General features: G+C 48.4%; 1 protein-coding gene across 11 annotated transcripts in view; it reads right to left on the reverse strand.

Moving 5' to 3' along the window:
• The window catches only part of Hdac4 (histone deacetylase 4), a 270,698-nt gene that overhangs the window by 54,625 nt on the left and 188,093 nt on the right, over positions 1–27,980 (reverse strand). For 4 of the 11 annotated variants that reach the window (XM_036172943.1, XM_036172944.1, XM_036172948.1 and 1 more), the window contains exons 6-12: positions 23,010–23,130; positions 16,657–16,778; positions 11,964–12,095; positions 8,324–8,436; positions 4,119–4,241; positions 3,830–4,028; positions 1,458–1,693 (exon numbers count right to left, since the gene is read on the reverse strand). In XM_036172943.1, coding sequence (XP_036028836.1) covers positions 1,458–1,693; positions 3,830–4,028; positions 4,119–4,241; positions 8,324–8,436; positions 11,964–12,095; positions 16,657–16,778; positions 23,010–23,130 — 1,046 coding nt within the window. The remainder of the gene's footprint in view (positions 1–1,457; positions 1,694–3,829; positions 4,029–4,118; positions 4,242–8,323; positions 8,437–11,963; positions 12,096–16,656; positions 16,779–23,009; positions 23,131–27,980) is intronic. The other 7 variants (XM_036172953.1, XM_036172952.1, XM_036172951.1 and 4 more) reach the window with 3 other exon arrangements.

A 27,980-nucleotide genomic window follows, 5' to 3' on the forward strand; every position in this document is an offset into this window, starting at 1 on the left:
GCCCCCGCCCCGGTGCATACGTGCTGTATGCACCACACTCACAGCTGGTTAGTAGCCACCTGGATTCTCAGTTTGGCTGTTATTCACAGGACTCTGTACTGCCCAGTTTCAGGCTCCTACTTAGTATTCAGCAATGTATCCCACCCCAGACATCGAGAATAAGTTTAACTCATAAGCCTAAAATCCACACTTTTAAACTGAACAGCTCAGTAGTTTACAGACCTCTAAGACCATCACTAAAACCTAACTTGGGAACATTTTCATTATCCCTAAACATACATAAGTGCTATACCCACTGACAGTCGTTCCTAGTTCCCTACAAGCTGTAGCTCTTAACAACCACTAAGTTAATGCATGGCTCTAAGGCAGCAGTTCTCATCCTGTGGGCCAGGACCCCTCTGTGGGTTGAGTGACCCTTTCACAGGGGTTGCATATCAGATATTTGCATTACAATTCATAACAGTAGCAAAATTACAGTTAGGGAGTAGCAATGAAATAATTTTATAGTATGGGGGGTCACCACAATAGGAGAAACTGTATTAAAGGGTTACAACATTAGGAAGGTAGAACTGCTGGTCTAAGGCTTGGCCTATCTGGTCACATAGCAGGGTCCATCCGTGACTGGTTTACTTTCCTGACTGCCATGTTTTCGGGTCTATACATGCTGCAGGACCCCATGACAAGAGAGGTATGTTCTGTCATCTGTCACCACAGGATAAACCCTGGGGATGTTCCAGCCACCATTTAGCTGCTATGAGCAGTACAGATGAGGTTTGTGGGGAGGTGTTTGCAAGACATTTCTTTTTCTCTTGGAGGACAGCTGCTGGGCTATTTGCAATGCATTCACTCATATGTGAGTTGATACAGAAGCTCCCTGACTGACACATTGAGGGGAACATCTTAAGCCCCTCCACTTCTCTTCGGGCCAGCACCACAGCACTAACTTTCCCCATGGCTTCCGCCTGTAGATGGAGCTGAGAGGCTCTGGACAATCCGTGAGAGCACAGACCTCTACAGGCTGCCTGCTCCCAAGCTGCCTCTGATGGTGTAACTCCCACACTTAAGTGACTGCAGGTGCCAGGTGACTTGAAAAATACGCTTCAGGGACTCAACACCACTGTAAAGTTGTGGGCCTGGGGTCAGGGTTTGCTTAAAGATCTGCTTGGCAAATGACTTCAGAAAACCCCTAAAAAGAGCTGCCTATGTGGACTGCCCACACAATGCAGTAGAGGCGTCTTACAAGGATGTGGCCTACACGTGCAGATGGGCCGTGAGGAAGCTGTGGCCTCTGCGCAGCAGCTCCACACAGCAGCACCCCCCAGGCTCGGGACCGCACAGCAGGGCCTTTGTGTCCTCCCTTCCCTGTTTCGGCCGCAGAGGTCCGCAGAGGAGTGGAGGAAGGCAGCTGCTCAGCGTCGGGCACGGGCCGGGGGGCCGAGGCAGCCGGGCAGACCCACCTTGCTGAGGTGCAGCTGCTGCTGGAACTGCTGCTTGTGCTTCTCCAGGAACTGCTGGTGCTGCTGCTGGATCACCAGGTGCTGCAGGGCCTGTGCGTTCTGCGGCAGGGGCGCCGACTGCGTGCGCCCCAGGGGGCGGTGCTGCCGCAGCTTGTGAATGGATGGGGACACCCTGTCCGCACCAACCAGGGACTGTGTGTGGAGGGGCAGCGCCCCCAGGCCTGAAAGATACCAGTCTGAAGATAATATGGAGGAAAAAAAACAGCAGAGGGGAAGAGGAAGAAGAGAGGGAGAGACGCTGTTGAGTAACCAGTGGAGAAAATGACACGCCTGCCAGCCCAGGTGCCTTCTACGAAACATGACTGTCTCAAACAGGTCCGCCTCTGCCTAGAGGATGGAAGCCTGGGCTTCAAGGGGCAGAAAGCAAGGCCATCTGAAGATCCCACTGATGCAGTCTTCAGGATCTCTGCCTAAGGAGCACTCCAGAAGGTGTGGCAAAGCCTAGGAACAACAGCCTGCCACCTCTCACAGGTATTCCTGAGGATGGCTGTTCTAGCTCCCCCACGTACCCAGTTACCAGAGAGAAGAACAGTTTGCAGCTGACCTGCCAAAACTCAGAGACAAACTGACAGCGAGACCCTGTCACCATCAGACACCCAGGCACTGTCAAGACCTTGAGCTTCAATGGATTCCATCACAGGAGACTTCACTTTGTATCAAACGCAGAGGTACTGGGAGAGGAAGGGAGGGTGGCACGGGGAAGGCCGTGAGAACAGGATGGCAATAGAGAGCAGGCAAGGAAGTGCATTGACAAGCACGGCATGCAGATGGTGCAGAGCAGCTGAAGGACAGGGGACAGACGTGTCAAAGCAGCAGGAAGGACGTAGAGAAGAATGTTTGCTTCCACACACTTCCTCTGGTTAGTGTGCCCGGGAAGAGGACCGTTGGCGCAAGGCTGGAGCCTGTGCTGAGGGCGGATACCTTCGCAGTGGGCATTGTGCTTAGACAGTGCTCTGAGATGGGCAGCTATGCCACATAAGTACTGGGATGCTGTACTAATACTTGGGCTTGAACACTCACAGGTTTGGGTACTACACACACTGTCACTTATCACTGCTCTAGACTGCTTCTAGGGGCAGAAGAAACCCGATGAGACGCAGCATCAGGACCACATGACACAGAGGAAAGGGGCACTAGGAAGGATGGGAGTAACAGCTGAGGGAAGAGTGTGGAGGCTGAAGGTGAATCACAAACACAGGCCTGACATCCCAGCACCTAGAAGACCGAGGCAGGAAAATCTGGGCTTGAGGCTAGCCTGGGCAACAAAGCAAGATTTAGTATCAAAGGACCAAGTAAGTAAACAGACCAACCAAAACCAAAAACACCAATCCAACCCAAAAGGAACAGCTTTAACCAGGAGACCAACACGGACCAGGCTGCTGGGTGTCAGATGCTGCCTATGGGAACTGAGCCTCCCCACTTCTTCACTCTGGGCTAGCATCACTCAGACAGGAAGATGAAGCCCATAGTGAGCGGCTTCCCAGAACACAGACAGGAAGGGGCCTGAGCACAATGAGCCACCTATGGTTCCAGAGTTGAGGCAAGGGTGTCCATTCTGTCTCAGAGGATACCAGCAGCCAGAAATGCTGTTCCTGTCCAGATCACTGGCTTGCGAGAGCCGAGTACGCAACGGAGATGAAAAAGCACAAGGCAGGAACATAATACCAAGTGCTACAGACTGACTCATACCAGCAAGTGGGGAGATTCCAAAATACCAGGCAGAGGCTGACCCAGGGGAACACTGGGACACAACAGGCCGTCCTAGGGCTGCTCTGGCTGTGATTCTAAGTGAAGCAATAACTGTGAGGAAGTCACCCACAGACTTAAGGATGGTATAGAGCTGGGCAAGGCCACCAATAGGTAGGGTTCTGTGTCTCATGGGACATTCCACATTTGTCATTTCTGAAACAGTCTCTTCATAGCACATTCACCAGGTAAACAGCACACGTTTCCTATTGTTCTCTAACTTGTATTTTTCTAAATGTAATCATCCTCAAGCAAGAACAGGATCAGGGGTCTACCCAGGTCAATTCTAAACTTCATGCACTTGCTCCCTTGAGCTGCAGGGAAGCCTGTTGGAACAAGAGCAGGAGGCTAAACTGAGGAGCACTGGCACTGACGTACGTCTCCTCCTTGGTCAGCTTTCCAAGCAGGACATAGTTCCCTGCCGGAGCTGAGGCAGCTATCACATAACAGGGACACAGAGTTACTACTCTTGTATGGGCTCGGGCGTTCTTTCTAGCCTTCTGTAAAAGCTAGATGAGGCCAAGGAGGCAGACCTAACTGCCCAGAGACCTGGCTGTGGTTCTTACCTGTGACAAGGGGCGTCTGGGTGGGTGCCTGCTCCAGCAGGACCATATGCTGTAGGAGGGGGTTGTGAGCTGCTCCACCGTCCCGCTCTAGGGGTGAGGTGCTCAGGTAAGGGGTGAGGTGGGTGCCAGGGAAGAGGGAGATCCGCTGCTGGAGGGCTGGGAGAGCAAGTCTCTCAGCATCCTGCTGGCCTGCTGCACCCTGAAAGGCACAACCGGGATATTTTTCAGGCTGTGGGGACGAATGCAGACAACCACCCTATGCCATACCAACCCATGGAGGCCAACGTACACTTACAGCGGCAGGGCCGGTGGCAGGAAGCCCCAAGGTGATGTTGGGTAAGGATGGCGATGTGTACAGAGGGAGCGGGGCGACGGAGCCTTCTCGAGTCACAAGTCTATGTGCCAAGCTCGTCTGCAGGCAGAAGACATCGTGACTGTCAGAGTTCACCATAGATGTTTCAACACAAGCAGTGCATGCAGGACTGCTGCGGGTGGGGGATTACAATATAAAGTGCCAACCTGCAGCAACCTGGTGCAAAAACAGGCTGCACAGATGGTGGCCTCCCGGTGAGTGTAAGCATGCCACAAGTACAGAATCAGTGTTCCCATTCCTGAGTATTCCCCCTCCAAATGAGCTCTTGCTACCTTGTTCGTTTTTATTCAGTTTGCCTACTTACCACAAAACTATGGGGAGGAGATCTAGGACAATACATTTAAAAATATTTTTGTGGTTATAATTTTTCTAAGAATGACATCAAAAGCAGAAACCAAGGAGAAAAGTTATTAGTGAACAGGAAAAACCATTTTCTTATATAAAGGTAGATAATGTTGACAACAGGATCTGCAATCTACAGGAAAAGCAAAAGACTAAAATAAAAAGAACCTGTCAATCAAAGACCAATTAACATGAGAGCAGAACTCAATAAAGACAATGACAAAAGAACCCATATTAAGGGAAGTGGAAAAAAAAAAAAACCCAACTTTATCAGCAACCAAAAACCGTATTTACCAAGTCATCTAACTGGCAGACTTCCTAAAAGCTCAGAAATGCTGAAACACATGGCCACGGGATTATAAACGGCTGTACTTACTGACTGACTTGGCAATCTGCGTTTGGAAGCCTTAAAAGGTGAGTTGTTCTTGATTGTGAGGCTCCACTCTGAGGATGCAGTGGTTAAGAAACAGTCCTAAGGAAATGGCTCTCAAGCACAGGAAGACAGCCACAGGGCCATTTAAGCAGTCCCATGATGGCAGCAGTCAGTTAAGACACAGGGACTTGTGCATGTCAGCACACAGGTCAGGAATGGGCCTGATAACTGTGATGGCTGTTCCTTCTGTTTATTGGTCATTATTACTGTCATTATTATTAGTGTTAAGAGGTAGGGGGAAGCTTAGGGCTAGATTTATTGTTAGAGTTAATGTTGGCCTTGGGTTCAGGGACAGAGCTAAGTTTAGGGTTAGGATTGTGGATAGGGTTAGGTTACAGCTTGTCATAAAGTTAGTGCAGGAGCTACAATTAGTGTTAGAACTAGGGCTTAGGATAGTTTTAGGCCTAGTTGGAGAGTATGGGCTGGAGGCAGGGCTACAGTTTCATTTAGGGCTAGTGTATGAGCTAGGATTAAGTTTAGAGTAAGTGCTAGGGCTTGGGTTAGTGTTCATGTTAGGTCTACAGTTATAGCCAGTGTTAGGGTTAGGGTTCGGGGTAGGTTTAGTGCGAAAGTTGAATTAGGGCTATGTTTAGAGTTAAGACCAGGGTTAGCGTCAGTCAGTATTTGGGTTAGGTGTAGAGCTTTAGCATAGTGTTGGGTTCAGGTTTAGGTTTTAGGTTTAGCATAGGGTTAAGGTTTTGGGTACAGTTAGGGCTAGGTTATGGTTAGTGCTAGGGTTAGGTTTATGGTTAATGCTAGAGTGAACACAGGGTGTTACATCTAGGATTGCAGCCAAGGTTAGTTTTACACTATTTCTGCCTGAGGTGGGGGTGGGACAGGTCCCACTGTCTGGAGTACTCCAGTATGCACCCTATCAATCTTCGCAGGTACATGGATAGGCCCTGCTCAGAAGGACTGTGTTTTATCTCCACCATCCCTACACGTTGGACACCTCAATGCACACCCAATGAGCCAACAAATGAGACTACAGAATGCTGGTTCCTGGCCTGAGACAGGTATAAGGAGACATCATGTGGTGTTTATCATGAATAAACAATCTCATCATCTCTTAGTTCTTTTAGTGTACTATAATCAAGGCTGGGAAATAGTCTTAGCGCAGTAAAACTTTATTCCCAGGATAAATAAAAGTACATAAATTTAACTGATGAATAATGGTCACTTGTCTGCATCCCTGGCCAGACAACAATTTCTTCCTTCCTGCAAAGGGACAGGTGGCCGCTTTCCTAGGGTTCATGTCAGAGACCCTGACTTCCGTGATTGACAGGAGGCAGGAAGGATATGTGCCACTTGGCCCAGAGCAAGGACTCTAGCCACCATGAGGTTTGCTAACAAAGTTCATGCATACACAACATAAGAAATCATCAAAGGGCTGTGTGTGTGTGTGTGTGTGTGTGTGTGTGTGTGTGTGTGTGTGTGTGTACGTACGCACATGCACACTGTGCGTGTGTCAAATAAAAGTACTTTTAGGTCTCATGTGAGGGAAGATGTTTTAGCTGTCATGGAGAGTAGGGCTGCACTGTCATGTAAGCTGAGAACAGATGAGCAGAGCTAGTGCTTACAAAGTCACAATTTCTTTGGCACTCAGGTGGCTGCTTAGCTGATTTACTTGTGGAACTAAAGCGACTTGCTTGGTTATGTTTACTTGTTCACACAGAACATGGGTATTCGTGTGGGGAGCACACTGAGGGCTTGTAGGAAGATCCCCTCAGAGCTCTGTCCACTACAGGGTGGGCTTGTTAGTTTCCTGGGAGTTCTATGGTTCCTTAGTGAACCTTGCAGGAGTATGAGCACATGCAGTTTGTAATGAGAGGTGTGCTAGCTACCAGCACCTCTGCAGAGAGAGGCCTTTGGAACACAGCTGAGGTTCCCCAAGGACCTCACCATGCACAGCTCATACATGAGAAGCCCTTAGCCACAGCTCATTCAGTTCTAATATCTGAAATTCAAAAGGGATGTTCACATGTGATCCAGTACTCAAACGCCAGCTCTGCCTGTGACAAGGAGAGCCTGATGAGAAACAGTGGCAACCTTACTGTTCTTGGGGATGCTCCATATGCTCTACTGATTTGTGGCGGCTCAGTTTACATATTTAGGCTTTATAAAGATTAACACACAACTTAAACCAGAGCAGTGGTGCTCCACCGAAATGAGGAGCTGTTACACTACTGTGATGCATCTAACTGCCCACAGCACATATGTATGGGGCCACGACCAACAAGAGGGAAGCAGAGTTAACATCCGAGGGCAGGAAGCAGTTCTGTGGTTGTGCTCTGAGGCTAATACAGGTAGGCCTCAGCCATGACCTCAGTCCTACAGAAGGACTGTTGAGACTCCTAACAACCTAAGAAGTACTGAACTGAAGAATACAAGCAATGAGAGAAAGTGAAGTGTAAGGTAAAAGAAACCTAGGTGCAAGCGAGTGACCCTCCTCACTATTTCCAACTGGAGCCATAAAGGAGCTAGACTGCATCTGAAATAAAAAGTGCCAAGTGCTGCACCTATGCATCTCCCGTGAGGCTATAAGCTCTTTGGAAGGGCAAGACGTGTTCCTAAAGGGTGAGGGAAGTCAGTAACCACATCACCAATGACAGACTCCTGTAAGCTAGGCGCTCCTAAGAAACTTCCCAGCCACTACACGCACACAACAGCTCTGGCTCAATCAAGAGGCTGTTTCAGGCGTTCTATTCCACCCTGGCCTGTAGCTGCACCACTGGGACAGTCTGAGCTCTCCTGTGTTTCCCCCACAGTCTGGTCAGGGCCTGCCTTCCTCACCTATGGGAAACTCGGAGAGCAGCCCTCTCGGCTGCTGCATCCTGGGCCAGGCATGAGGGTCCGGATGACTGTGGAGTGATGGGAAGTATGGAGTTAAGTGCAGGTGTGGGGACCTAGAAAGGCACCTAGGACCTGTCTTCTCGTTTTGGATCCTTTCCTTTCTCCCACATTAGTGGCCACCAGTACTGTTTGTTTCCCTAACATGTGGCTTGGTTGGCTGCTGTGGTCTGTGTCCTTCTCCAATGTCTTTTTCATTCCACAACCATCCTCATATGCCTGCTGCTGCCCCTGTGCCTCAGCACACAGAGTGTGTGATGACAGCTGCTTCTGTGACAGACCTGGGGAAGATCAAGGAAAGGGCAGGTTGGAAGCTCTCAATATGGTGGGACCGAGGTCCTCACGGTTCAGGAAGACCATGATGAGGAGAATGGGAGAGTAACACCTGAAAGGCCCTCCCCAGGGTACTTCCACGCTTTGGTCCTCACTGGTAAGTCAGGCACAAGGCAGGTACTGGTGGGAATGCTTGACCTATGTAAGTCTGTGACTGACCCACCTCAGCTGGAGCGCTGGGCACGGTAGGTGCGATGCCATTTTCAGTGCTGACGTTGCCAGAGCTGCTATTGGGAGAGCTGGGACCGGAGCCAGGGGCGCTGCTGCATGCGGAGTCTGTAGATGAGAGACAGCAGTTAGGGTTGGGCACTGGATAGACACAGGGGGCCCTACTGCTTCCCTGGGTTTCTGCTTCCTAGCCTACTGGCACGCAGAACAGGGCAGGATTTCAAAGCAGGGATGGTAACACGATTCCCTTGGTCTTGGCTTTACTGCTGACCTTCCATGAGCCTCTCAAAGCTGAAGCTCTGTGGATGCATGGCTGAGCCCTTCAGAATGTGCACATTACCCATTCCATAGCTCTTTTGAATTTCAAAATGGTTGGAAACATCAGAAAGGTAAGCCCTTAAACACTTATTAGTATTCAGACAAAAGATCAGTGAACACAAAGGGCCAGTGCTTTTTTTTTTTTTTTAAATAACAGCAAAAGGTCAAATTCATTGTCTCTATAATAACAATTTCAAACTAAACCAACCTACTATGACTGCTCAGTTTACATGTGATCTTTCTTTACCACCTAGGGCCAACACACACAGGCAGTGGTTTCTGCAGCTCACCAATGCTGTTTGAAATCACACAGCAGTCTTAATGGGCTTGACTCTAATCAGTGGGCCGGGCACAATGCTCTTCACACCCATAGGCTAGCTGCTGCTATCTCCAATCACACAGAGTGGGTGGCTACTCTCTATGCTCAGGGGCAGATACTGAGCTTTGCATGTCTGGCTCAGGGGTGCTTTGACAAGGGCACCATCTGGTTAACACTTCTCAAAGACACAAACTGCTTTCCTGAAAAGTCCAGGTATCTGTCCATCATCAACAGCACTCTGAGATCAGAGTCTAGTCCAAAACTTGGACACAGTGGGCCACCGAAGGGGTTCAGAGACACCCTTCCTTAACAGAGCACAGCCATTCAGCCACCCAGCTAACAGGGCTCCTGCGCAGCTGATTCTGAAATTTGTTTAGAAGTATAGACCTGTGAGACAGGGGAGGGGAGGACTGGAGCAAACATGTCATAGGCCAAGCTCCTGCTAGCTCTAGAAGACTGAGTTCTAAAGAGGGTACCCTTTCACCCCACTCACAAGAGGAAGCTGTCCATAGTGACTTGCCCTGGATTTAAGCATGCTAGGGCAAAGATATCCTCACATCATCTTGGTAGACAGGGAAGGCGTGGTCCTCTTGGAGGGGGTCATCCACCAGTAACTTGAGGCCACCTCTCACCCACTGACAGCTGCCTACACCCTACCTCCACTCTAGAACTCTGTGTCCAGTACCGTGGTAAGAACCATGCCACAGACACTGACCGTGAGCACAGGACTCAGTGTACCCTGGCCCTCTTCTCCAAGTGCCAACTAGTCCATCTTGGTGTGCTTGTACTTCCCTGAACTGTACCAGCTGGGAGCTCCAGAGCCTGCCTGGACTGCAGAGGTGCTTTCAATTTACTTCTCAGTACTCATGCTTTGCTCGGCTCTGGATCTCTACCCTGGGACTATGCTCCCTGCTGCTTCAGCCTGTCTCTGGCTGCAGCAAGTCATCCTTAGGCACACACTCCTGGGGGTATGCAGATAAACACTCTCACCTACATGCTGCACTGTAGGGCAATGACGTGTGGGTATGCTTCATGATTTTCACTTTCAGCAAACTGATGCTTTAGCGCTCTATTCATTCTGGTTCTAGGAATCTGTCTACAGAAATGCACACAATGCATGGCTTTCTGTGCTATTTACATTAGCAAAGTGAAGGTGTCAAAAAGTCCCTGCAACAGATTTTAAGTGAGGAGGAGATATGGTTGGACTGAAGAGCATGGGAGGAAATGGGTTCAGTGTGAACCCTGATCCAGGCAGTACCAGAGCTTCTGCATGTTGTTCAACCAGCATGGACTTCATTCCAGCCAGGAGGAGGAGCGGCATGCAAACCTGCTGGGTCCCCTGGCCCATCTCATGGACCTTCACGCAGGGTATAGGGCTCTCTTGTCCAAGGACCTTTGCTGCTCCCTTGTTCTACTTGGAACAACCCTAGCTAGAGTCTCCTTCTGTCTGTTGCCTGAAAACAGCCCAAACTGGGGCACCTTTCCTGTTGCAGCTGCCCAGGTGGCTATAGTGACCTGGGCAGTACAGCCTATTTCCCAATTTCACTTATCCATCAGGCTTCCTCTCTACAACTTTACATAGCCAGCATGGCTTCTACTGATCTTGCCCTAGGCTTGAGTGCAGACTCCCATCTAACCCAGTTCAGCAATGACCAGTGCTGTCATGCTGGCCTCCAGGCCATCTCCCTTGGCTGGTCATAGACAGCAAGATCCCAGAGAGCAAGTACCTCTACTCCCTGTGTCTGTGCCCAGCCTGGTCTCAACTGACTCTCAATGGGCAGTAAGCATAGCAGCCATTGAGGTGTGTGGCGCTCAGAACGGCCTCACAAATATCTTGTCAGTCAAAGCACAGAGCTTAGGCACAATCAAGGACTGGCTCACACCAGGTGTTGCTACAGGCAGGAAGGCTGCACACCAGTATGAACAATTTCTACTGACATGCCCTACAACGCCCAACTAAATTTCCCAGTGAAGGACAGGTGAGTGTGTGTTCTAATGCCTCTGGTCTCTCAAGACAAGACATTTCAAATAGTATAAGCGGGGGACAGACAGCTGCGTGAAGAGCTTGATAAAAATGAAGTGTTTCTAAGAGAACAAGCAGGCACAGACAGCTGCATGGAAAGGAAGACTATGACAAACACCCTGTGACAAAGTTCCCAGCTACACAGGTGACACGGTCTTTGCACAGACCTGAGATCTACAAGCTAGTCCTGGAGTGAGGGCTCACACTGGCCTGTGTCCTGAGGCAAGCACATGAGACTTGGGTACTTGCTCTGAAGGAGGCAGCACAGGAGGCCTTTGTTTCTTCCTGGGATATCAGCACGTCCACTAAAACACATTGGAACCCACTGGGCAGCTGCTACTCACAGACCAACAACTGGAACCCTGGCCTTCAAACAGCATGTTCAAGGTGGGAACACCCTCCAGGTCAACTCTGACAGCTTCCTTTTTCCTAGGTGCTAGCATTTTAGGTGATGGGGTGAGCTCCTTAACCTAAGAGGGATGTGCTGGGAGGAACTTCCTGGGGTGGGGAGGCTGTATCCTGGGCTTGCCCACCAGTGTGTCCAGCTGAGCTCCTTGCTCTTCCTCTGCTCAGCTGGACACACTGCTGAGGAACAATCTGGAAGGCTCCAAGGCCCCATGATGCCTGTGGACAGTAGAAAGCAGGCAGAAACATGCCATCACCACTGAAGAACAGGGCAGTTTTAAACCCACCTTCAGAGAAGCTCTGGGTATAACCCTGAAATGCCAGGACAGTTCTCTCATTTGGGCCCAATGGCAGCCCTCTCAGGGAACCAAGCCAGGGAGCAGGACCTGACACGCCATTCAAGTCCCCTACCTCTAGGTGGCTGGGCCGGCATGTACAGTGCTACTGAACAGGAATGCATAAGGGAATTGTGTTGGGCTGAGACATACTTGCTAGAGGTGTCAGAGTGCAGTGTGTGTGTGTGCTAAGATGGGGTGGGGTGTGTGGGGGCTTACCTGCTCCCTGACATACCTGTGACATCCAGGGGTCGCTTTTTTAGAGCAGTGGCCACGGGGCCATCTTTCCTGCGCAACAGAGGGCTGCTCCGCCTCTCAGCTACTTTCTGCTTAAGCCTTGACCGTAATTTCAGGTTGGGTTCAGAAGCTGTATGGAAGGAGATGTCGTTATAGCCAGGCAGACACAGCTGGGGTCAAGGGCATCACACTGGCGGTTTAAAATGTGCACTTCCACTTCCACTTAAGTAGAACATGGAAGCAGGGCTCTTCTGATAGTTAGCTCACTCCTGTTAGCCCCATTCATGGGTGCAGTAGGCTGGGGGTCAGGGCCGAGTGTGTGTGATTCCATCCCACCCTGATGACATCACCACAGTGTCACTGTCTGATTTACGGGGCACAGCAAAAAACCATGGAAGTGTAACAATCACTCCATGAGGATGTCTCTCAAATAAAGGTCTCCTAAACAATTCAACTGTAACTTTAAAGTGGGGCCGCTTTGAAACCCAAGGAGAGCTGACAAAGGCACCTTTCAGGCTGTCAACTGTGACGTCACCACAGCTTCCAAATCACCGGCTTTGGTGTTCACCTGAAGACACCTGCATCTCACAGTCCAAGAGCAAACACTAGTCAGATTCTGGCAGCCTCTGTGAAGGCCAACTGAAGCTCCAAAGCATGAGGTGTAGGTTTGGCTAGGCTGCTTCTCCTCACTAAAGTACAGCTCGGACCCCAACTTTCTTTGCTGACACTGGCTAAAGGCACAGCTGAGGTTGGGATCTGGCTTGGTTTTTGTAAACAGCTCTCCTGTGCAGAGTCATGTAAGAACCTGCAACTGTGAGGCCATGATGGAACTCCATCCTCTGCAAGAAAGTGCATACCCTCCCTGCTCCTGGGGTGGGAAAGGCAGAAGCTTCAGCAGTCTGGTGGGAAACCCTGATTCAAAAGAGCATGGGACTCTGCAACCATCAACTTCCAGAGAAGTACAGCCTGGAGTGCCAAGCCAGACAACCTGCCAGAACCCCTGGTGTCTACCCTGTCAAGCTTGGGGCCACATGTTGATATGTGAAATTGTGAGATGTCGCCTTAACCTCTCTGAATTCTGGGAGAAGTTCCCTACCTCCATGTGGCAATACACACACACACACACACACACACACACACACACACACACACACACACACACAAAATCAGGACTCAGAGAGGCCAAGGTTCTGAGGAAACCAGGTTCAGGTTCTCTGGCCTGAATCATGTGAGCAAGTGAACCTTCTTCAGGAAAAAGGCTGAGGCAAAGCGCAGATTTAAGATTCTTGGAAAGAGGGGACTAAACGGGTTTCCTAAACAGAGAAGTAAAGGCAGGTTGGGTCTGATGGGTTCATGAGAAGAGATGAGAAACTCAAACTGACAAAAGCTTACCCTTACCACAGCCAGTTCCCACTCTGCAGGAAGCCCTGCCTAGTGTCGGATGAATACTGGGTCTGTGTTCTTAAATTTCCTGGTTTCCACAGCCAAGAGTCAAGTAAACGCTTTATTCCCTATGCATTGTTTGTTTGTTTTGGTCTTGGAGATTTTGTGATTGCAACAGAAAATGGGCCAGAACAAGTACTAACTGTAGGAAGGATCCTGTCAATGAGGGTATGTATAAGTGATCCAATTAAGTCCTTACTATACCTTAGCTTTTGTGTGTGTGTGGCAAAGCACTGTTAGTGTCTTTAAAAAGGCCTTAAAGATCCAGTAAAGATAACTTAAAATTTTAATTAATTATATTTTTCTATTTTAATTTATTTTTTATGTGAATGGGTATTTTTCCTTCATACTTTAATAACATGCATCACTGTCTTCTGAGGCCGGAAGAGGGCATCAGATTCCCCTGGGACTGGAATTACAAATAGTTGTGAGCTGACATGTGGGTGCTGGAAATAGAACCTGAAAACCAGCCAGTGCTCTTAAGCACCTAGCTATCTTTCCAGCTTTGAAGGTAATTCTTTAGGGTGCCCAGAAGCAGTGGGAAGGGACCAGGTTCCACCCTACCCGAGACCACAGGCAGAATTCTGATAGAAGAGGGACCCTGCAGCAGAGACACCACTGTTGTCAATAATACAGAAAGGAATGAGGCCTCTGATAGGAAGTTAGAGCTCGGCTATGCGACAAAACTGACAATAGAACCTGTATTTGGAAAACTATCTAGCTCCGAGCTCCTGGAAGCAGGTAAAGGTGAGGGCAGCAGAGCCTGGGGTGTCAAGGGCCTTGACAATCATCAGGTGCACACAGATGCCATAGGCCTGGGCTACTGAGATGGGTTATTTGCATGTGGCCCTCTGCTAAGTAGAGCTGAGGAGAAGGCTTGGTAGGACAAGTCATGGGGTGGAAGGGGTCCAGACCATCTAACAGCTAGAGGATATGAAGCAAAGCCTTTCTCTGGGTCTTCCTTGACTCACTCAACTGCTTTTCAGAGCAGCTTGGGGATGAGGAGACAAGACGGTCTCCTAAGCCAGTAATGTGTGAAGTAGCTGGGGATGGACTCAGACAGTTAAGCTCTGAGCATGAGAAAGCTCAGGCAAGCTGCGTGCTCTTTTCACGAGAGAAGGAAGACAGACACAGCATATGTGTGAGCGGCTATCCCAGGGAGCCCAGCAAGGCCTTGCACATAAGCCCGGAGTTCAGAAGAAAGCAGCACAAAACGGCTAAGAGCTTATTTCACTTTGTATAGAGATTAAAATCCTTCCAGGACTGAGATGGGCAAACTATATGCAAAGTCAACATAAACTAGTGTCAAGTCAGAGGCAGGAACTATTCAGAGTTATTTGAGACTGTCATTGTACCTTGATCATGGTACCTCATGCAGGTAACCCCACTCACTGTGTCTTTCGTATCCCCACTTCATCAGAAACACACAGAGGTGTGCTCAGCATTGGCAACATCAAGGGCTGGAAGAAGCCATGTTCAGTGTTCTGCAGACCACTTCTCTGAATAATGTAGGATATTAAATGCTTCCTCTGGAATCCTTATTATTAATATTATTCATGAGCTGGTGGTGCCTCTTAAAATTTGGAATGTAACCAAACCTTAATTAAGGTTTTCTGGAGCCTCTCCAGAATGTGAAAAGCATTCTTTCCTCTATTCTCAGGGTGTGGGGTCTGTAGGTGGGCTGTATGACAAGGCTAGAAGTCAACAGGGCAGCGGCTTGGCTTCCAAAAGTCCCCAGAGAAATACAGCCCAGCGCAAGGACCCATGGGGGAAGACTGAGACCCCTGGAGAAGCCTTAGGGCCCCATGGACAACCAATGAGGGCCACCACATGGCTGTGGTGAGCAGCAGCAGCTAGTGGTGTAAGTGTTCTGTCTTCTGTTCTGACAATCTCTCAGGGAGTATGCTACCAGTTACTGGAAGGCTCTCGAGACTAGGAGCACTACCACACCATCTGTAGGAGAGGGGCAAGAGCTTGCAGTCTTGCTGTGTTAGTGCTCTGGGCCAGACAGGACAGAGGCATGCACTGTCTCTTCCTGTTGACCTCTGGAGGAAGTGATTTCGGGTGTTTTCAGGAGGGTCTATCCTTTGGTGAGAGCCAACTACTCTGCATTTAAGCTGTGTCTTCATCCTTCTATAGCAAGACCCTATCCACCAGAAATGAAACAAACCTGACATGGCCATTTTATTTCACACACTTCAAGTATCAGTCAAGTCCTGTTTAGGCCGAGCTAAAATGTCCCTCCATTCCAAGACCAGTCCCTGGTTTCTGTTTGCTCAAAGCCATGCCAAATCACACTGCCAGTTCAGTGTCCTCTGAAACTTCCTAGCTCAGGAAGGAGTAATAGGTGAGCCTGTTCATCTCTGTGACGCCTGTGAAGAAGTCACTGCACATGGCACTAGTGCAGCCTTGCTTAGAGCTAACAGAAACTTGGGATTTCACTGACTTGTTCAGTAAAAGCGGTGTGCCCCTCAAACCTCATTTCTGAGGAAGCCCAGAAGGACCTGCCCTGCACTGCACTGCAGGTTGAGGCTACATCTCCTCCATAAAGGCCAAGACAATGTAGCTCCACACCCTCTGGAGCAACCTCCAGAAAGCCCACCTCTCTCTTGCCACCCCAATGCACTGACCACAGCCTCTTTGGCCCTTCTCTCAAAGTCCCTGTCCTCCACAACCATCACCCAAGAAAACGGAGTGTCCTGGCTTGTCTTGTGATTTACCATATTCCTCTTGTTTTGACAACAGTCTACTCCCCTTTACAGCCTTTGTCCATAAGAGAGCTGATGTACAAAGCTATGGGCCAGCAGAGGTCTCCCTGCAGGACCCAGCACACCTGTCTCATGGGAACTTGCTTTCACTCTGGGTACCTTGATCATCCCTGTCTGGGTGCTACTCAAAGGCTATATAGAGGGTAACACACTCACTGACCTTGGCCAGCACATCCACAGGAACTGTCTTAGTCCTGGAACTACCCTATTCTGAACTGTAGAGTAAACTACCAGGAGGGGATTACTCAAGGTGCTTTGGGGATGAGGCCAAGTACTACACTAGAGGAGTACATGTATGGGACTCATTGCTTTTGGGATCAATCAAATAGGGAAGCTTGGGGTCATTTTAAAAAGAGTGTCTGCATGCAAAAGCCACTACCCTAAATTAGCACAAGATGCCAAAGCACTACCTGTGGTTCAACAGGGGTCCTTGGACTGCCGTCAGGATGGAGGTACTCAGGCAGCAGACTGCACACTGACCTGTTTTCCTAAGAGGGAAGTCATCTTTGGCGTCATACATTCCCAAGACTGGGTGGTTGTAGGAGGCTGACACCCCACTCTGGGGCGGAGAGCTCTGGTCAAGAGAGCTGTGCTGTGTCTTCCTGGAAAAAGGCAAAGACAGATATCAGCATGCCCAGACATCCCAAGCCTTGGGATACCAAATTCTGAAACATGACCTTTGGTTAGCCCCTCTTTTCCAGGAGTGAGGTGAAGAGTAAACCAAAAAAGCATGCAACAGTACCCACAGCCCTGTCTGTGTGCCTTATGGCCCATTCTCTGCCCAGACCTGCCCTCTGCAATTCCGAAGCCCTCAGATGGTTTGTCTTCAGGGTGTAAGCAGTGGACAATCAGTGGGCCCAGGCATGAGAAATACCAGGAAAGGCTGCAGACAGTGAGATGGGGTCAGCACAGACACTAGCAGGTGCTGTAATGCCCACATCTGTCTGTCTCCTCAAGTACAAGCCCCTTGAGGATTTTCCTTGTGCAGAATATGCCCACCACTCACACCCACTACAACAAATCCCCCAGCTGTCTCCTTTTCGGGATAGTTCAGCAGTGGCTCAAATATCTACCCTGGGAGTTACTACAGGAAGTGAACTTCTAATTGCTACACACAACTTAAAGTCCTAAAAACGGACAGATGGGAAAGGTTGCAAGTGGATGGATGCTCAGAACAGGGAGGAGGAGCAGGAGGAGGAGGGGAGGAGGAGGAGCAGGAGGAGGAGGGGAGGAGGAGCACGAGGAGGAGGAGCAGGAGGAGGAGGCAGGAATTGGACAGCAGGGTACGTCTAGGGCACTGAGGCCATCCTAGAGACCTTTAGCCAAGCCTTCCTCTGAACTCTGAGAACACGAAACATTCTGTAGTCTTGAAGACTCAAACACATTTGCCCACTTTCTAGTTCAGACTTTGCCAAATGACTTATGTGAATACACAGTACTCGGTCGGCACCCACACATCTGGAGTTATGTGAACCTAGAGTGGGAGCTCTCAGACATACACAAGTGTATATTTAGATATATGAAAGCATATCATGTAAAGAACGGAAGAAGGGATCTCAGACACAAATCTAAGAGGGCATCCCTCAAGACTTCAATGCTAAGTTACAATGGCACCCCTTTTCTCTTTCCTACAAACAGATGGTGTGTGTGTGTATGTGTTCATATGTATGGGTTAAAAAGACAGTAAACTATAGGAAAACAATTTAAACATGAGAATTAAAAGAAATGTAATAAACACAATACCATTGTTATGTTTCATGACAGAGCAGTTTCATCCTACTAAAGAACAGTTGGAAACTGGTCACTCCAGATCCAGTAGATCTCCTCTTACTGATTTCATCCCTTGAGATGCTGTCAATATTAAACCCATGTTTCTGCCCAGCTTGAAGTGAGCTGAAATAAGAGGCTGCTATGGATGACCTAACTCAGGCCAGGCCCACAGCTCTCAGTACTGTCTACCTCCTTGTCCTCTCGAAACAATTCTCAGAGCTGGAGCTGGCAGCTGTACTGGATAGCCAGTGGGGCCTCTGTGGGAGTCTACATATCACAGAAGGGCGTGGTGGTATGGTGTTCCCTGGAATATTGTGTGTTCCCGAAATAAACTTATCTGGGGGTCAGAGAACAGGACGGCCACAATATTAAACGTGAGGATAGGCAGTGGTAGCACACGCCTTTAATCCTAGCATTCCAGAGACAGAAATATCTCGGGATCTCTGAGTTCAAGGCCACATTAGAAACATCCAGGCATGGTGACACACGCCTTTAATCCCAGAAATCCACCCTTTTAATCCCAGGGAGTGATGGCAGAGAACAGAAAGATATATAAGGTGTGAAAAACAGGCACCAGAGTTAGTTAAGCATTTGGCTGGTTAAGCCTTTAGGCTTTGGAGCAGCACAGTTCAGCTGAGAGCCACTGGGATGAGGACACAGAAGCTTCCAGTCTGAGGAACAGGATCAGCTGAGGAACTGGCGAGGTGAGGTAGCTGTGGCTTGTTCTGTGTCTCTGATCTTCCAGCATTCACCCTAATACCTGGCCTCAGGTTTGATTTTATAAATAAGACATTTTAAGATTCATGCTACATAAGGGGACCTTCATGTCTCCATTACCAGCTCACTTGTAAGGAGCAGCCCCCTTACCCATGGTCCTTTGCACTTCTCCCTCTGCATGCCAGGCCAACTCAGCTCACCCTGGATAAACTCACCGAGGAAGGATCCTGATGTATGACCAAGATCAAAATCCTCTCCCTGGCTAAGTTTGCACCCCCTAACTCCTACACCTTATGCCCTATCATGGACACCTGTTAACATACCCACCGTGCAAGTTTATAACTTCATACTCACCCCTCCCACATACACACACACACACAGACTCACATACCCTCATATTCCAAAAGTTAGGACCACAGAACAGCTTCTAATTCTCCCTGATTTCTAGCCTAGGATGCAGACAAAATCAGCATGAAGATGCAGGTTCACTGACCAGGCCTTTTTAAAGAGGAAATCTTTGGAGGTAGGGGATGTATCTCAGTGAAAAAGTACTTATCTAGCATGTGTGAGGGCTGGGGTTCAATTCCCAGCAGTACCACCAGCACCATGGAAACAATAAATAAATAAAAGAATAAAAATAAAGGCAGTTCTCATATAACTTCAGATAGAAAAACAAATACTGTTGTTTTCTTTCAAAATACCACCTTGAATGTGGACTAAAACAACACAAAATCAAGCATTTAAATTTTATCAACAACTAGCCTTTCCTATTACACAAGATTTATACCAGTGATTTAAAATAAATAAAACTCGTTAATCAAGTGTAAGATTACTCCAACAGAAATGTGTGAGCTACACATGTAATTTACATTTTCTAGTACCTACATAAAAATGGGGGAAAATGGGTGAAATTAACTTTAGCATTCTACTCAACCTGAGATATAAAAATACTATTTCAACATATAATTAACATGAAGCTTATTCGTGGAAATCCTGTGGTCTGGATTTTCTGCAAGCCTCAATTTCACAGGCCCGGGAGCTAATGCATGGACAACCACATTGCACTGTGCAGGCTCAGAAGAGGTTTTAAGGCTCAAATTGTGGACACTCTCCGCCCTGCGTAGATTATCACCACCAATCAGGCTTTGAACAGTCCCAATTCCTGACTGTCCCCTCTGTCCCTTTGCTGGTGATTCTCCAGCTTTGTTTTGCTGAGTCCAGTTCTACATGACTAGAGGGGTAAGGAGTGGCTATGTGTCTGCCCTGCCTAAGGACACTTTGTGTGAGGTTTCCACACTGCTGCACAATTGCAGTGCATGGTGATGCAACCTATCAGGCCACTTCACCTGCTATGGGCTTCTTGGTCATTTCTGTTTCAGTGGCTAGGACCACAGAGATTAAGCCTGGGTGTGTACTTACATCCCTGGGCAAATACTAGAAAATACACTGCTGGGTATCATTCTAAGACCCGCTAAACCGTTTCCAATGGGACTGTACCACTTAACCTCCGCCATCTGTGCAGGAATGGCCACCCCACCTTGCCACCCCTGGTCTGTTAGTTTAGCTAGCCCTGTATGTGAGAAGAGGCATCTCACTGGGACGGCAACCCACACAGCTTATTTTGTGGCACACCTGTCCCCATCTTTGCCGCATGCAAGTTCAGTTGCAGCAGCTTCACGAGCGCTTTATAGCTGCACACTGGATTTCCTTCTAATCTATCACTCCTCTTTTTCCCCGAAAGGTGCCTTTTAAAGAGCTGCTTTACATGTTGATGCTAGTAATGGGCTCACAGCTCATGACACTGATGAGGAGACTTCCCAGTTGTTACACTTCAGCTCTTAAGGATGATTTCACTGCTGGAAAGAAACCCTTCCCTCCCCTCACGATCCCTTCTAGAAGTTTTGACGGCTTAGCCCTCATGCTCAAGACCTCACTGTCTTTCAACTGCTACTGGCAATCACCACGTGATGTGTGAAGCTGGGTAGCGGTTTGTCTCTTTCTCTTGAAGACTGTGTTCTGCCAACATGTCTTACAATGAATCAGCCACTGCACATGAGTAGTCCTTCCATGATGGTTGGTCAGGATCCTTACATGTTTATCAAACTCAATAAAAACAAGCTGGTTTCCTGGATGGTGTGTCTGATACCAAGTTCTGCCCTTTCTGGCCAGCTTGCTCCCAAACTGCTTCAGGGTAGAGGGTCTTGTGCAAGTTAGGACCTCCCTGGAGCATCCTGCTCAGGACAAAGTTCTAGGAAAAGGCCTCCCACTCTCCCCTCCCCACTAGGAACTTTACCTTCAATCTCTCAGTTTGTACCCAATTCCCTTCTCCATAACTGCTCACATGTAGCAGGCTACCTGCTGGCTGAATTCTGCTCCCAGCCACATCTACCTCCACAGTCCCTGTTCCTGTAAGCTTTTCCCCCAGCCCTTTCTACTTCAGCTGTCCTATCTGTCTATAAAATTGTGACTGCCCTCTTAGGGCTGTAATTCAACTCACAAGTCCCACTTCCTGCAAAGGTGCCTCTTCGAGTCCTGTATTTTCTTGTAACAGCACCCCCACTGAACTCCCTAGTCCCTAAGTTGGATTGCTCCATCTTCTCCTCTAAAGGGGTTCCCCCTGCTCCCTGGGGCGAGGACAATCTTGTAACAAGTTGGTACCAATCTGCTCTAGGCAGCTCTCCCTTCCCAGGTCCTACTGTCTCTCCTAGACCCTGTCTGGCCCTCCTGCCCTTTCCTGCTTTCACCCTTGTGTCCACCCCCAAATCATCACCCTAACTGCTATCCTTGGCTGCATTTCCCTGACCATCCTTACATCTACATGTAAATGTAGGACAATGGAACCTCTGCATGGCAGAAGGCCAGGCTGACCTCTCCAGCAGAGGCTGCAGACCACACCACAGGCTAAGGCTTTCTCACATTGCCTTTCTCAAGGGCCCTCCTGCTCATGGCCACTCATCACCACTCCCCATGGTCCACTCCCTCACCTCTCCTGAGCTACATGAAGACCAGTAGTCTGTTTTAGCAGATCTGCAGTGTATGCAGCCACAGAGCATGTAAGGGACCATGAAGAGCCTCACTGTACAAAGGCTCCTCCTCAGGTCGTGGTGTGGTAACAGAGGTCATCTCTACAAATAAATGTGCCACTTTAGTGGACTCAGAGGGTTTTAGTAGAAACAGTTGTCCATTTTGAAACTAGAAAAGCTATTTTCCCTCGAATGAAATTAATGACTACATTTTGATTTAGGAAAACTACCCTATTGCTTCTTTCTAGCAATGAAACGACCCTTAAGAGCAACATAACATAATTTCAAATTAGCCATGTGCTTCGTGTGAGAACTGGCCAAGTCTCCTCAGTGGGCTCTATACTACCCCACAAATGGCCCATGCTGGCAGGGCCTCCACCCAAGCCTTTTTTACCCTGGACAAATTAGCTGCTTGTATCTCTCAGCAGAGACAAGGTCTTGCTTTGGTCTGCCCACTATACATGCTATGGCCCAGGCTGATATTTCTTCCCAATTCTGTCCTAATCTAGATCATAAAGATGCTGTCAGGTCCAAAGGGAACTCCAATTCCCCAAAAGGCGGTGTATATATTAAAAAACGACAGTATAGGCTCAGCTCAAGCTGGACGGTGTAAAAGGACCACTAAAAGCCTACAGTTGGCATGCCTTAAAAACCTGTGAAAAGGTTTCTGTCCACCAAAGGAGTCATGTCCAGTACGGTGACTACACCTGTTGTTGCATATCAAAGCCCATGCTGGCCTCCAGGCTCCCTGTGTCCTATTCATATTTGTTAGCATTTCAAAGTCTACACCAGCCTCCAGGCCCTTCTCACCTTCCCCTCCTCCTCCTCTATACAATACAACCCTCTTCACTCTTGCTTCTCTTGAAGACAGCCATGTCCAGTCTGCTTCGTTTTCTCTTTGCTCTGGACGCCTCTGACCCCCACCCCACCCGCACACACTAAAACCCATCCCCCTAACCATGGAGCATCCATTTCCACGCATATCAGAGTGGTTTCTTTACTGTGATGTTAGTCTCAGATTAGAACTCAGTAAGCAACAGTGGATAATCAGGACAGAAGTCCTCTGCAAGTGGCTCCTGTGGTGTTTAAGAATAGTGACTGATCACTGCCACGAATATGGCTTGTTACTCTGAAGATATCCACCCTCATCTGGCTGACAGTGACACCATGCCCAGACCTCCTCCCTTCAGATCTGGTTACAGAGCTTTGGGGTTCAGCATCTCTACCACTCCTATATTAGGTCTTTGAAAAACTGGGTCCACTCAAAGCTGTCCACAGAGCTGAGTATGCCATACACCCCAAGAGCAGGCCCAAGTCACTTACCCGTACCAGTAGCGGGGATCGCTGGAAATGCAGTGGTTCAGGTTCCGGTGGGCCAGCGCCTTCTTCTTGTTGAGAACAAACTCCTGCAGCTTCATCTTCACCTCGGTGCTCGCCACAGCACCTGGGAGGAGTGTCAGAGTGAGGAGGGAGAAGTGTGAAGCAGGGAGTACAAGGTTCAAGGCAGGAGGAGGGGTCTCCCTCTGCACGGCTCTCCCAAGGCCAGGAAGCTAGCTTTAAGGGGAAGTCTTCTATCCAAACACTGCATGACTGCACCCTACTGAAACACAGATTCAGCAAGGAAAAGGCTTCTGTTAGCTAACACAACTTATTTCTGCAGGGAGTTTTCATATCCTTGCATTGAATTTCAGAGCCAAGTACTGGAAGCATGGTGGCGCTACTCTTTCTACCGAACAAGCAGCAAACTGCAAACTCTATTTTAGAGTTCCCCGCAAACAGAATTTCCTACAGCTGCCCAGAGGGACAAGGTCTGTTCTACTGGAAAGCTGGTAGCCAGTGTCCTACACACACTACAGTGTATGGCTTTCTTAGCATCGAGCATACCTCTGTCCCCCTCTGCCTGGTGCCACACACTCTTTTGGCAAGCAGATACTGTCATTTCCGTCAGGTGGAAGTTGTGTATCCCAGGGCTTTCTTGTGGTATGGTAACTGTTGCTGAAGGCTGTGTTGAGGAGAACTGCAAGATCCTAGAGATGGACTACACATGGACACCCAGACTTGCCATGCAGAGTCTGTGTCCACCCATCCTTCTGAATACTATCATACAGTATTCAGGCACCATCTTGGGTGGTCCCCAACACTTCATGCAGCACATAGGACCAGTAGAGTGATCCCATCACAAGAACAGCCTCAAGATATTTTATAACACATTTTCAAAAATGTCTACACATTGACACCCTGCCCCATCCATCAGGCATCATGGGTATACACCCTCTGCCCAGAACTCAGGGTTAGCTCCTTGCATGCAGACATTCCACAGGTACCCTGAGGAGCTCTGGACAGGTGTGGGACCTACACTTACTATACTATTTTGGCTTTACTTCATCTCCTGGCTTAGTCCTTCCCAGGAATTGCCACGGCGTGTGTGTGTGTGTGTGTGTGTGTGTGTGTGTGTGTGTGTGTGTGTGTGAGAGAGAGAGAGAGAGAGAGAGAGAGAGAGAGAGAGAGAGAGAGAGATGGGTGGCTATGCTCGAGGGTCTGTGCACAGGTCCTAGTGACTTGAGTTGTTAGGCTGCATTTATAATTTATCAAGAGCCTACATATTTAAACTTACAAGAAAACTATAAGCAGGTATTCTCAGGCCCAGAGGTAAGGTGAAGGTCTGGAGAGGTCAAGGACACACATATGCCTTAGTCTCATTTCCTGTCAAAATCTAGAGTGTCTGATGCCCCCACACTACTTTTTATAAAGTCTATTCTGGGTTTCCTATTGTCACTGAATACCACACCCTCCCTCCATGGTTTTTAAAGCTCTGCCACTGACTTTCCTTTCTAAAGTTGGATACTCACTGCGGGTGGGGGTGCTGAGGCTCCTGACTGGCACTGGCAAACTCCTGGGTTCAGTCCCCAAGGCCACCACCCAAAGAGACAATCCTTTCAGCTAACCTTTTGTTCTGGCCCTGGGTTTGTTAGAATCATTTTCCTGTCACTCTGCACGCTCTAGAGCAGTTTCAGCACATGGACTGGAAGTGGCGACTACCATCAGAGAAAGAGGGTCTCCTTCTCACCTTGAACCCGCGCCCAAGGCAAAGTTATTGTTGGGTACACGTCCTCTGGTCCTGCACAGTAGACCAACTGCCCAGGCTGAGGCACTGTTCTACGGACACGGAGGGTGAGAGGACCTGCAGACCCTATGACAGGAAACCACCATACTTCAACTCTAGTCACCTGCACCCTAGTCCAACTGTCTGTCAATGCATGGACTTGGAAGGATCCTGTGTTTGTGGAAATGTTTGTTCTACATGTGACACTCCTAGATACTACTGAAGAAACAGGTTAACACTGAACAGAAACACAAGCAGTAGAAACCAAGAAAAGGATAAGGCTTGCAAACACATCAAGTATCTTTACAACCAGCAATAAAGGAAATGCCCTGTGGTGTTGGGGGCAGACAGCAAGTCCACAGAAGAGATACTTGAAAAGAGAAATGAATGCAAGCCCAGATATAAGGCAAACTTAATATCACTGCTAAACATATGAAAAATGAAATTAGCATTTCCACCATTACAGTGATGAGACTATTAGTTTTTTTAATGCTGTGGAGGATGCTGCTGACAGACCAGATGATGGTGATGACATCAGTGGTGAGCTTGACAACAGTGGCCACCTCTCTAAGTCTTTCCAAATTGGTGCCCAGAAGGATGAGAGACAGGAAGTCATGTAGGCAACCAATGAGCTCTTGGCATGCATGATGAGGAAGGCTTGTAATTTTCTACAAACCATCACCCACTAACACTCCTCCTCAGAAAATGAGAGACCCTATGGAAGTTACCAATTCCAAGAGTGCTCACGGAGATGGCCCTGGCTGAGCCTTGGGGTCCTTGTAAGCTACACCTTTATCCTGACTCCATAGCATCACTTGGGTGAATGGTGATGTGGGACAGCAGCCAGATGGCGAGGCTAAAGTTCAGGGTTTGAGGTTTAGCACTGACTTGGCCTACAGACGACACCATCAAAACAAGCGCAGAGTCACAATTTCTGATGTTCAGAGGGAATCATCTTGGTTCTTGGGTTCCACAAGACGAATTTAAAAGGAAAGTTTTATATGACTGACTGTTTCCCTACTGCTGGCTCAGGCTCTCTTTCTACATATTTCTCTAGTAGAGGAAAAAATTCTAGAATCAAAAACATAATGAATGGACAATGAAATTGTTTTCTTTTTCTTTTAACCATATCCATACTGATTATCACTTATCCACCGGACAGATTTTCAGAGCTCTTGAGAGGCGTCAGCGCTGTCCCAGCCAGTGGTGACAACATTGCTCACACACCAGCAGGCTCCAAGGTGAGGTCTGAGCAAGCAATCAAGCCATGTAGAAAGAGAGAAGAAATAGCAGACCTAGATGGCGATGGGATATTTGGGGAGGCTGATGGGACAGCAGGGCTGGCGACCCAGTAGGCTGGGCACAGTGCTGACCAGTCTGTCATGGAGTTCACTGCAGGTCAGTTCACTGGAGTGGCTGGCCTGAACAAGTGTCAGGACAGTCAATTACAGAGACCACATGACAACTTGGCTTCTGCCTGATACTTACTCTTCGCCATCTTCCCTGAGCCTGTGGGGAAGGCATGGATTCAAACAGAACAAAGGCTCACCCTCAGGATTGGGTGACTGACCTCAGACCCCAGCCTTCATATCTGTGTCTTTCTACTGCAGTGCTGTAGACAGAGTCTAGGCAAGGCTTGGTGTATGTCAGGCAAGTGCTCTGTCACTGAGTACTACCCAGCCCAGCATTATGTCGACTGGGTCAAAGTGAAGATGGCGCCATGCTATGTGCACTCTGCTCAGAGGACAGACTTCCTGCTCTTGGAACTAAATGGCTAACAGGTACCTTAGATTCCCAAATGTCTCCAAAAGGAGAACATGGTTGGCAAAGGTAATGTTGCTGTTACTTGAGAGGGAAAGTGCCATGTACTCTTATGAACGCACTGTGGGTCAAACGAGGCTCATTATTTGTTACTAATAAGTAAACTGCAGCGTGATTAAGAATAAATGTTTAACAATGTAAATGTTTACAAACATATACAAAATTCATTAAATATTGGATAAAAGTGAAACAAAACCTTAAGAAAGGATATAACAAATACTTTGCACTGGTTTTTCAAATGTTTAGAAACTGAAGATGCCTCTTGTCATTTGCATCTGATGGCATAAACAAGAATCCCCTTCATGGCTGAGCTGCTAGGCTCGACATAAGAGCATCTCCCAGTGCTGGTCTGCTGGCTGCCTTCTCCCCACTGGACCACATTCTTAGGGCTTCATGCAAGCTTGCCAAAGTTTCAACTGTGCAGTTTATTATTAATAATAAAACCTGACCACCCAAATCCACAAAGTGAAAGCCATGACTGCTGCCTGTGATGGGATCGGAGCGCAGCTGAGAACATTCCAACACCAGGTCAACAAAGGGCGGAGCTTAGCACACAGCACAGAAATCATTTCTGACTCATAAACAGACCTGAGATGTTTTCTGAAGCAGTATTCTGTGAGCCTTGAGATAATATTTTTATTGGAACATTTTTGTAAACTCTGAGAAAGTAATTTAGACTGAGATGCTTTTCAGCAACTAGAAAAATTGTTATTTGTTGGTTGGTTGTAGCACAGATTGAGTGGTGCTACATGTTTAAAATTTGAACTGTAATCTTTTGATAAATAACCACTATTTCCCCTATTCCAACAACAACAACAACAACAAACCCAGTAAATAGGATACACACTGAGGCACACATGCGCCACAAATGAGGGAGGGAATGGCCAGTCCCAGGGCTGGGATGAGTCCAGCCTGGGCATTGTGCCAGTGGCATTGGGATCTGTGCATGCACTCTGTCGCGCAGTACCATGTTGCATGTACACAGTCAAGTTCCTCACAGACTCCTACGAGGACAGGGTGACGGCTTCTTGGTGGAAGGCAGCCCTTCACGAAGAGCACTAGGCAGGCCATGAGCTGCCTTACTTGGAGCCGTAAGGCTTGTCTAGACCTCAGCATTCAGCACTGGCTGTACTTGAGAGCTGCTAAGGAGTCTGAAAATGAGATTCCTGACCTCAGGTTCACTGCAGGTCAGTTCACTGGAGTGGCTGACCTGAACAAGTGTCAGGACAGTCAATTACAGAGACCACATCTGCACAAATGCCACATGTAAACCCCACAGGTCTGCACTTCACCGTGGAAAGGCCTTCAGTTGCCTTTAAGGAATTTGCTCCCTAAGGCCACCACTGAGTGAGATGTGACAGTGGCTGGTA

This window comes from Onychomys torridus, chromosome 23, assembly GCF_903995425.1.
Source record: "Onychomys torridus chromosome 23, mOncTor1.1, whole genome shotgun sequence".
Taxonomy (NCBI): Eukaryota; Metazoa; Chordata; class Mammalia; order Rodentia; family Cricetidae; genus Onychomys; species Onychomys torridus.